The 11,068-nt window shown below is 37.6% G+C and overlaps 3 protein-coding genes across 4 annotated transcripts; 1 reads left to right on the top strand and 2 right to left on the bottom strand.

Annotated features, from left to right (window-relative positions):
• The first annotated feature begins 498 nt into the window (after positions 1–498).
• LOC101308408 lies at positions 499–2,607 on the top strand. Its single transcript, XM_004306055.1, has one exon. It carries the CDS (start codon positions 499–501, stop codon positions 2,605–2,607), a length of 2,109 nt encoding a protein of 702 aa, XP_004306103.1.
• A 1,536-nt stretch (positions 2,608–4,143) lies between these two features.
• On the bottom strand, positions 4,144–6,480 carry LOC101301705. Of its 2 annotated transcripts, XM_004304206.1 has the most exons (3): positions 6,148–6,407; positions 5,688–5,751; positions 4,144–4,989 (listed from the first exon to the last, which is right to left on the bottom strand). In XM_004304206.1, exon 3 carries the CDS (start codon positions 4,942–4,944, stop codon positions 4,543–4,545), a length of 402 nt encoding a protein of 133 aa, XP_004304254.1. In that variant the 5' UTR covers positions 4,945–4,989; positions 5,688–5,751; positions 6,148–6,407; the 3' UTR covers positions 4,144–4,542. The 2 variants fall into 2 exon arrangements, with proteins under 2 accessions (XP_004304254.1, XP_004304255.1); XM_004304207.1 differs by lacking the exon at positions 5,688–5,751 and having other exon boundaries at positions 6,148–6,480.
• A 1,702-nt stretch (positions 6,481–8,182) lies between these two features.
• On the bottom strand, positions 8,183–9,178 carry LOC101308703. Its single transcript, XM_004306056.1, has one exon. The coding sequence runs from the start codon at positions 9,176–9,178 to the stop codon at positions 8,183–8,185; it is 996 nt and encodes a 331-aa protein (XP_004306104.1).
• Positions 9,179–11,068: the final 1,890 nt, after the last annotated feature.

Raw genomic sequence — 11,068 nt, forward strand, 5'->3', positions numbered from 1 at the left:
TATGTGTATGTGTGTGTGTTTTTTTTTCATGGTGTTGCTACCTATCTTGCATGCTATCAGTAGCTTTTCTCTTCATCTTTCCATTAAGATATCATAAGAAATTACTATTGCTGTTCTGAAGATAGAGTGACAAGGTTGGCTAGCTCCAAACTGTAGAAATTCAAGTCTCTCAAATTAAGGTATACGTGCATGAATGGTGGGAATTTTTAGTATTTAAATCTTTTTATAAATCTTTTCTAATTGATAATGTAATTCATTTGTCATTGTTGGCCTTTCTTCTTGTCTCAGTTGTTCCCTTTAATTGATGTGGTCGATCTATATGCGAGAATAATATTGATCAAGTCCAGCTTATATATGCAAAATTAATCGAGTATAAAGTAGGGAATATCAATTAAACTCTCCAGCGCTGCTTAATTACTTTGCATACAAGTAGAGTTGATTGTTTTGTGTGTACACAGAATCAGATACAATTTGCTGACAAGTTTAGAGAGATCAGAAATGGATCAGCTTCAACATTTCAGTCACGACCATCCATTGATGTTCAAGGAAGAGGCGCAGAAGGATAAAGATGGTACAACAGTAGTTTGCCGTGCGTGTGGGGACCCGGTGCTTGGTCCAAGCTACAGTTGCAGCCAGTGTTCCGATTTATTCATTCTCCACAAGTCATGTGCGGAGCTTCCCTCGGAGTTTCATCACCCGATGCATACCCAACATTCACTTGTTCTAAACAAAGGCAGAGGACGAGGATACCAGTGTGATGCATGTGACCAAGATTGCAGCCACAAGTTCACTTATAGTTGCTTCCAGTGTGACTTCAACCTCGACTCAAAATGTGCTTTCAATTGGACCGGTTTTAAACATTTCAGTCACGAGCATCCGTTATTGTCCCAGAGAAAGCCAAAGAAGAAGTACTTTGGTCTGCTGTTCTGCGATGGCTGCCAAGACCCAATACTAACTGGTCCAAGTTACACATGCATCAATACCTTCCGTCGTCGCAAATGTGGCTTCAATCTCCATAAAAAATGTGCGGAGCTGCCCCATGAAATTGAGCACCCGATGCACCGTCAACACCCGCTTTTTCTCCACAACATTCTTCCGGATGTCAAGCGGGTACGTCGCCTTTGTAATGTTTGCAACGAACCTGGCAGATTCCTCTACTGCTGTTCCATATGTGACTTCAACCTTCACCCCAAGTGTGGCTCACATTGGCAAACTATTCTTGCTAATGACTCTCACGAGCATCAGTTCACAGTCCTCTGGAAGAAAATGTCTGACTTCCACGTTAATTGTGAAGTTTGTGGTGAGTACTGGACTGCCACGGTTTACTACATGTGTAGCATTTGCCAGCTCTTGGTCCATAAGGAATGTGCTTCATTACCACGCAGCATAAAAAAACCTGACCACCAACACCAACTGGAGCTGACCTGGTTCCTTGACAACTTCTACCCCAACAACCTGTCATGCAATGTGTGCTCTTTAAGCATTGATAAATGTCGCGCTGCTTATTGTTGTGGTGAATGTAACAGTTATGTTGCCCATGTCGCATGTACGACAGCTGAGTACTCTCAAGAAGATAGCTCTCGAGAAGATAGGTTTTCGGACATTGTCCTGAATGAAATTGAGTCTAAATCGTCTGATGATGCTCTAGAGATCACACACTTCATTCACCCACATCCATTAGTCGCTAATGATCCTTGTGAGGAAGTTAAAGATGAGCACAGACTAATTACCTGTGAGGGATGCATCCGCCCCATAAATGCCACCAAAGAATCCTTTTACAGCTGCACCAAACAAGAAGATGAGTTGTGTAGTTTCTTTCTCCATAAGGTATGTGCTCAATTACCTAAAAAGATGCTTCTCCCTCTACTTCACCAACACCAGGTCACGCTCCTCTCAAAGGCACCTTCTATTGGTGGTGTGTTCCAGTGTTTTATGTGTAATGCTTTTAACCAAGGCTTCACATATGCATGTGAGAAATGTGCCTCATCTGAAGGTGAAACTGTTTTCTACCTCGACCTTCAGTGCATTGCTTACTGGGAAAACAAGGCTCTTAAACATGACTCTCATGTTCACCGCCTGCTCCTCAACACAGAATGGGAGGACGTCCATTGCAGCAGTTGTGGGTGTGATATATTTTTCTGCTTTAGTTGTAAGAGATGTGAATATCATCTTTGTATTCCATGTGTTAGAGTACCTCTTACTGGTAGGCACCGATACGATGATCATCCTCTCAAGCTCACATATGCTAGTGTCCCCGATGAGCTGGGTTACTATTGTCAAATATGCGAAGGAACTCGAGATCCAGCACATTGGTTCTACCGCTGCAATGATTGTGACTTTGATTGCCATGCTCACTGCATTGTGGGGAGGTATCCACAGGTCAAGTTAGGGAGCACTTGCAAGCACGAAGCTCATGCTCAACACCTCGTCACCCTTGTTGATAAGTCAAGGAGCCCTATTCGGTTTGATAAGAGAGAGAACATTCTTCCTTGCCAGAAGTGTAGACAACCCTGTGTAGGATTGGTGTTTGAATGTAGAGAGTGCAATATAAATATCCACCGTGAAGGATTCTGTCAGGTAACAGACTTGGAGAGTTCTGCCAACTAAGTTTCCAAAGAAGAGCCAAGTCCAATGATTAAAAAGCTCACTACTAGGAAAGTGTATATTACTCTGTTGTATCATGCCATCGAATTTGTGTTGTTTTTCGTCTGTGTTTATTACTAAAATGTGTTAAAGTTTGTGAGTCCTGCAAGCATTATAAAACGTTTGTGAGTATTGTTTGAACTGAAAGCTTATGTAATGATTTCTGGCTTCTAATTTCATTTGAACGTGTTGTGAAAATCAAAATATCAAAACTCTACTAGTTGTGAACGAAGCAATCAACAATTCAACATATGAAGAGAAGTGATACAAGAGAGTTCAATTTAAATAAATAATTTCATAACTTAGTCATGTAGAGTACCTGGAGGTAAAATTGATCATATCCTCAATAACCTCAAAAGATTCACCAATCACAACCATGGGAAGATTTTATTGTATATTATTTAGATATGTAACAGAATATAAGTAAATATCAATAAGACTCAAGGTATCACAAACTTATGAAAAGGAAAAGGAATTATATTCTCTTTCTCTGGGCAAAGAGAAAGCAAACTTCTTTTCACAAATAGAGAGAGAATGATGAAGAACAAAAAGCAAATGAAGAGCTTAAATACATTACATCGATCTTCAAATTTATTCATTCTGATACCGTACGTTTGAGATTGAGTTTCACATGAAAAGATCATGATGGCTTCTGCCACCTTTTTTTTCCCTTGTTGCTATGACTATCTCTGTTACAATTTTTTTTTTTTTCATACGATCTCTGTTACAATTTTGTGTATACAATTTGGACTGATAGATAATTTATTATTATGATAGGAAGATGTATGTATGTATACAGTATTAATTTTCATAGGAAGATGTATGTATACAGACGTATAACGTGCAGATCAAAACACATACATCTAAATTCCAAAATGAACTATTAGAAACAAACACAGAGAACACCATATTATCACTCAGAACTGAGATCTCTCGGCGCAAGTGGTCTGATTTGCGAAGTTATATACATACACACTTGCCAAACAAGAAATGCATGTAGTCATTTACTGCTTATCTACTTAACCAACTTTCAATTGTTTACACAACTCAAACATGTATATTGCAGGAGAAATAGTAGTACCATCATATGCATCAAAGAATATTTTGAACCATCTCCATCCATAATTGCGAACAGTTAGCATTGAACTGAAATCTTTAATAGAGCATAACTTACCTGATTTTGTTGAGTCTTTGAGTATCCTTAATTATCAGCTGCAACAACTGCCAATCCCCAAACACCTCTGTTCACATGTTGATAACACTTATCAGTGACTAATAATATTCAAATGATGTTAAAGAGTTCAGGATACCACCAGTTAAATCAACTATGAGGACAATATCTTCACGTATTCAAGGGATGTTGAGAAAAAGAAAAATGGAAGAGTTGTAATGAATCCCACTCTATACACAGATATAAGTCCCTGTTATATTTATTAAGCAGCCCACATTACAGCTTACAAGTGCATAGTTGTATACTGGTGCTTGATTTTGGATAAATATGGGTCCCTATTATAGATACCTCCTTACCTAGCTATTAATTTATCCAAGCATATGCTCACATTCATCAGATATGTAACTAAGCCAATGGAAAACATAATCCCCCTTTTGGGAATGAAAAAAACGAATACATTGATCTAGAAAAATTGAAGGGATTTCATCAAATGTTGAGTAAGCTAGGAAAAAACGTGTATGTCAACTAATAAAACAAAAATAACGATTCCAAAACCTCATTACCAAGGAAAGGAACTAAAAAATTACTGCAAAAACAGAACATACAGCAAAGCAATTTTAAGGGATGACAGGTGAACAGGAAAGGCCTCTCTTATGATTTCAGATTAGCCCCCTTTGGGGGAAAAGAAGGTGGGCAAGTATGAGAATAGCTAATTTGATTATTTGAACTCATTTGCACTGAACACCAGCTTCAGCAGCTCGGTGAGGCTTGTTTTTCCGCTTACTCCCACTTTGTCGGAATCCAAGAGATTTGGTAGGTTTATCAAGGATGGACTTTATTTCCATGCTGTTCTCCTCTTGGATGGAGTTTAAATTTTCATGAGCAGACCTCTTCCTTTTTGTGCCATTCTCTATAGTAGAGTGGTTTGTTACGTCATCTCGCGAAATATGAATTTTCTCATCCTTATCTTGTATCTTCTGAACTTTCACTTTTCCAACGTCATCCTTCAATGGCTTTTGTGGCCTTCCTCTTCTCCTGTTTGGTAGAATCTTATGCCCTTCAGTGCTTCCAGGATCCTCACCAGCGATAATTTCATTTTGTTTCTTCCCTTTTACTCTACCTCTAACCATGGTGAAAAAATGAATTGAAAGTTTTTTAAAAACCTAAAGAAACTTCTGCAAAAAGAAAGAAAGGACTTCAGAAGTAAGAATTTATCAACTGAATGAACCTACAAAGTTAATAATGCAATACAAGGCATATAAGTAGAAATGATCGGAGCACATGCACATCAGGCCAATGATCTAAGAATGAGACAAAAGCGTCAGTTTAGCAGAAACTCAAATCAGAACAAATCTGCATAATCAAGCTGACCACTGGTAGAGATGTATTTAATAGCCTCCCACTAAAACTCAACTATTTTTCTTGACACAAAAAAGCTGCCAATATCTAGTCCATATTTCTTTCCTCCCTTACAGTTGTAATCAATGCTCCTGGTGGATTTTATTCCATAAGTACACAAGTCCTAGACTTTACTATGAAAAACAAGAACTACAAACAAAACCAACACAAAACAATAAAGGAAATCACCCAAAGATACAAAATTCCTTACACTCAATCTGATTTTTGAGGAATTCAATTGAGAAGAACTGCAAATACAGTTTCAATCCCTATGGTTTTCAGTTACACAAATATGCAGCTTAAGTGCTTAACCATAGAAACAAAGTCTATTACAATTTACAAAGTGGCTGTTCTGACTCAATTATTCCATGCATTGATCAAATCAGTACAAAGAATTGGAAATTCAAATCACCGGAAACAGAAAATTTTCAAGTGATGGTATGAGGCAAACACCACAAGTAAGAGTGAAACAAACCTGGTCAGATATCAGTATCACAAACCAGAAGTACCCTTCTATACACAATTTTCAAACTAAAGATCTGCAGAAAATAAGAAAGATCAATCCTTTTGGCAACTATAAATCCAAAGGAAAATCATTGTGGCTACACTTCAACAATCCAAATCCAAATTAATATCCCCAAGTTCTGCTGATCAAAGAATGAAAGAGAGAAAAGCAAACTGATACATTTTAATCTTAAGATTCATGATGTTTTAAGATAGATGAACTAATCCAACCAAACTCTCATTGAAGTAAGCACTTTGATTCTTCAGGTCTCAAACATTGAGAGATCCATGACTTAGGACTACACAAGTAATTTAAATTATTTTTCCAACCATTTAGTTTCAGTGTTTCCAAAAACATAAAGGCATTAATATGAGAAAACAAAGTATATGTGCAACATAAGAACGCAGCAAAAGAGAGAACTGAAGCTGACCTTGGAGCAAATATCTACTTTCTGCAACTCATTGGTAAAGCCCATGTCTCACCATCTGATTAGACCGATCAAGAAACCAACAGAAACCCAAGAGCCAACTGAGATTGTTTCTCTAATACTGGTTTCCAACAGAGAAGTAGCAGAGGCCAAAAGAACAAATTGAAAACAATGATCTGAATAAGAAATAATGAAGAAACAGATCAGAAAATGACGAGATCAACGAGAAATGTCAGCACAAAGATTGGGACCTCAAGAGCATCAAAACAAAAGAACTAAGCTCTTGAGTCTTGAGAGCTTAGCTGAAGAGAGGAGGCAGAGAGAAACAGCTTGTATGAAGGGAGGAAAAGGAAATTGGTCAGAAACAGAAGGTGTTTATTTTATTTTTACTCTTTTACCTCCGGTAAAAAAGACAAATGAATCATGAATCTTTGTTGATACGTAGAATTTTGAGTTTTTGACAATTACCCAACTATTTTGGATTATTTGGCCATTTTCGTGCGATCTATAGTGATTAGTGAATTACAAGAGCAACCAAACTACCAAAGTCATTGTAAGTTTGCCCCTGCTAATTTTGTGGTTTGATCAGCAACAGTGATCACTGATCACTCAAGTTCGATTCTCACCGACTCAAAACTGGTTTAACTCTGATACTGTCAATAAGAATTGCTCAATGGTCAGCAGATTAGAGAGTTCAAAAAATGAAAAGAAAAAATTGGCCTAATCTCTACTATTAGAAAGACAGACACCCTCTTTGGTACCCTCTTTGGTATCATGATGAAGTCTTTTCTAAAAACTACTCATATTACCCATGATAAAAGAGTTTTGACATAAAAAAAACAAATCAAGCATGGTTACTACCGTAAAATAAAATAATTTTAAAATATAAAAGCAGAAAAAAAAACCAAAATAAAGGAGAAAAACGTAGAATGCCAACTGCATTAGCAGTTATTTGTTTATAAAACAAAATGATAAAAACAAATTGACACACGAGTTTGTGTGTGTTAAGAGGTTAGTACACTTTTAACACATCAAAGTTTAGCAACACTGTCAATATTAGACTTGACTGAATCCATATATTTGCTACAACAAAAGCCTGCCGCCGTTTTAACCTCTACTTTGACTTAATACTCTTCTACACTACCATGTAGTTTCTTACGTTTGTGATCACAACAAGAACACCCCCCTGTGGAGGGTAGAGATACTATTGTGAGTGTTATGGTAACAGCAGAAACAAAGGTACAAGCGACAACGTTTACAGATCACAAGAACCATCTTTCTGAAGCGTTTGTTTTGGAATTGGGAAGCACCATTTTGAGATTAATTCCAATGCCGCGCCACTGACTTCTCTCCTTTGTCAAACTCTCAGATTCATGCTTTGAGCTTAAAAGTCAAGTTGGCCACTGCCGTGGATTGGTCTTAACGCAACAGGAAGTTATGGAACAAATTAGAGATGGCAGAACTGACAAGATATGGATGTTTAAAATGGGGGTGTTCAATGGTTGCAAGCCAATATACTAAGGAACAGCAGGGTTATCATAGTGCTTCCTCCCATACCTTTCCATCTCATTCTACCCAATTACCCTGGAATAAAATTTCAGCAAGAGCACAAAAGCAAGGTCATTGTTTTACCTTTTAATCTTCTTTTCATCAATTTCCAGAATTCTTCAACTTTCTTTGGCAACTCATAGCCCAAAATAAAAAACAAAGGTGTTTTAACTTAAGAATTCATCTTGTTTACAACCCAGAAAATATTTCTTTAGGAAAAAGTCGAAAAACCCTTGGGTGAAAACACTTGTATCAGTATGTTTTTCAAGTTAAACCAGATAACTGTCATGCTATAGATAAGACTTATTTTTATCGTTCTATATATACAAATAACCTGGTGTTAACTGAACTTTGGTTCTTTGTACTCTTTATGTGTGATCTTGCCTGTTAACCAAAACTTGTCATGTCAATGAAATTTTAAAAAGTAGGTTACTGCGAAACTTGGGAAAAGCAGCAATGCAAAAATATAACAGGAGAAGCAAGTAATGTTTTACCAATCGGATTCAATTTCATTCTTCAGATCACGCCAAACTTGAGGACCGGCAGGATGACGATGTACACAAGTCTTTATAAAATAACTCTCTGAGCAAGAAATAAGAGTGCTCAACGAAAGCCCAGGATCAGCTATTCCATGATCTTTGAGCCAATTGAACATGCGAACCCTAAGCTTGACCCTTTCCATTTTATAGGAAAGAAATCTTCTGACGGTCAACAAGGACCATATGAGATAGCCCAATTCATTTACAAGACAGTTGATCTTCATTTCAATCACATCCGTTGTCTGGTTAAGAATTCGAGGGGTTGATCGAACCAGTTCACAGACATCCTTCCAATCCAAACCAGCTTTTACAATACAATCAAATCTTTCCTGAAGCTCCACTCCGTTGCCTCGACATGCCTTAAGGGCTGCTTTCATTTTGTTGGAGTTTTCTACAAATCCTATGTCTAATAAGAACTTGGTCCTTTGAGCCTTTGATCTAACTTCATCTCCCGAATCTGGAAATGACTCAACTTTTCTACCCCAAACCCAGTTTTTTTTTAATTCTTCTGGGTTCTCCTGGATGTACCGAGACAATCGTTTCTTCCCAACATTCAAAGTGTCAAGTAAGCTTTTAGTTTTTTTCAAAGAGCACAAACCCAGTAGCAGGGTGTGAGTATGCACAATCTTCCCAATCTCTGCAGCATTCATGTCAATCTCATCCAGAAACAAAATGCATTGTCTCAAATTCGCAACAAATTTTGCTACCGGAATATGTGGAAATTGTAGAAACATTGAACATAACTCTCTCTTTGTAAATCCAAACTTCTGTAATAACCCAACCAGTGAAACTGTCGTTTCCCCCGAACTTTGAAATACAATATCTGGGTTGTGGCGAAGTAGCTTGCCCAACTGCTCATCACTGCAACCCATCTCACTAAACAAACTAAAAACTTCAAGCATCCGGCTCCAATGATAAGTGTTATCTTCCTTTAAATTCCCCTCCATCCCATTAGTTTCAAATCCAATAGTTTTTTGAATACCGAAACAAATGCCGCATTGACATCCCCAAGCAAAAGTTCAGGACTACCAACAACATAGTGAATTAAAGCAGATCGACTAAGACCTAGTTCTTCATAAGCTTGAAGTTTTGATGCCAAAACCTGAAAATCATATCGAAAGTCCTCTCTTGCTTCCCTGTAAATCTTTCCTATCTTATTCGGTGGAATCCCATAATAAGACAGAACAGTATAGTTATGGAGCAACAACTCATCATCAGTCAAAAACATCAAATTGCGGGGAAGAAGAGAAACATAATCGGAAGGTTCCAAACCCAAGCACTCGAAGAAGGGTTCAAATTCATTAATAGGGTGGTAACGCAAGAAGCGAGCATGGACTTCCGAATCTCTCTCTCACAAACAACCCTTTTGAAAAGCTTGTCTATAAAAGGTGGGCAGTTTTTACTAATATTCTCAGCATCAATGAACTGTAAGCCTATTTTTACAATCCACACTGGATGTTTTTTTCAGTGTGAATTTCATCCTAAAGAAATGAATGACTGCATATGAAATGCAAATTTGAGAGTATGGAATTCATTGTTCTTTATTGATCACTGTTAAAATGCCTTTTTACATCATATAATCAATTTAGTGCTTGGTTTAGGATTTTCGAGGAAAATGCATATGCATATGGAGAAATGCATTGGTTAGTGGACGGAAACCAGATAATGTCTTTCAATTTCAGAGAAGAAGAGTTTCGATGGACTATTAATCCTCCTCCTGTCACCTTTCGAAGCAGCTTCGCCAGACTATTTTTGATCAATCTGAGAGGATCTTTGGCGCTTGTTGATGTTGTTTACTCTGAAAAGAAAGTTGAGATATGGATGTACAGAGAAATACTGGACAAAAGATTACAGCATGCCTTTAGATTGTTGTTCCGGTGGCTATTGGAATTTTGCGGTAGGCGCTTGGGAGCATGGCATATACATAATAATCTATCGAGACTACTGTATCGATCAGTCTTTAAAGTACCCTACTGTGGTCTATTATGATCTGAGATGACAAGAAAGAACACTGCAGATATCAGGAGCAGTTCCATTTGTTTAGTTCTACTGGAAGCCTCATTTCTCTGAAACAGTATGATAACGTCAGAACGAATAGCGAGAAGAACTTTTTGATGCTGGAGAGTGTGACCTTCCAGAATGTGTTTCTGAGCTGCTGAAAGTACCAAGGGTCAAGTAACATGTTTTAATGGATTTGTATATAACTATGTTTCTTTTACTTTTGGGTTCAAATGTTTTCCGCAGCAGATTATCTTTGCTCCATTCGTGAATCCCAGAGATGTAATATAAGATTCTTATAATGGAAATGGACAAAGGCAGAGATTCTAAAAATTCAACTTCAATTCCGAAGTTCTTATACTCATTCCATATATGAACCAAGTAATTCGTGTGTGTGTATATATATATATATATATATATATATACACACAATGTTGAGTCAGGTGCGGACGTCCGCACTAAAGTTTTGGTGCGGATTTCCATTTTTGTCACCACTTTCCGATCGAATTCCCAAACTCCTTCTAAACATATCTAGATCATCTTGTGTAGATCATCTCTGAAAAATTCCAGCCAATTTGGTGATCGTTAAGGCCCTCAAACTCGAAAAACAAATGGACGGACTGAATTATGTCCGGTTGTGTTCATACCAGAAAAACTCGAGTTTGAGGGCCTTAATGATCACCAAATTGGCTGAAATTTTGCAGAGATGATCTACACAAGATGATCTAGATATGTCTAGAAGGAAGTTTGAGGAAATTCGATCGGGAAGTGGTGCAAAAATGGAAATTCGCACAAAAAACTTTGGTGCAGACGTCCGCACCTGATCAGCATTGTATATA

This window comes from Fragaria vesca, linkage group LG6 (genome assembly GCF_000184155.1).
Source record: "Fragaria vesca subsp. vesca linkage group LG6, FraVesHawaii_1.0, whole genome shotgun sequence".
NCBI classification, from domain to species: Eukaryota; Viridiplantae; Streptophyta; class Magnoliopsida; order Rosales; family Rosaceae; genus Fragaria; species Fragaria vesca.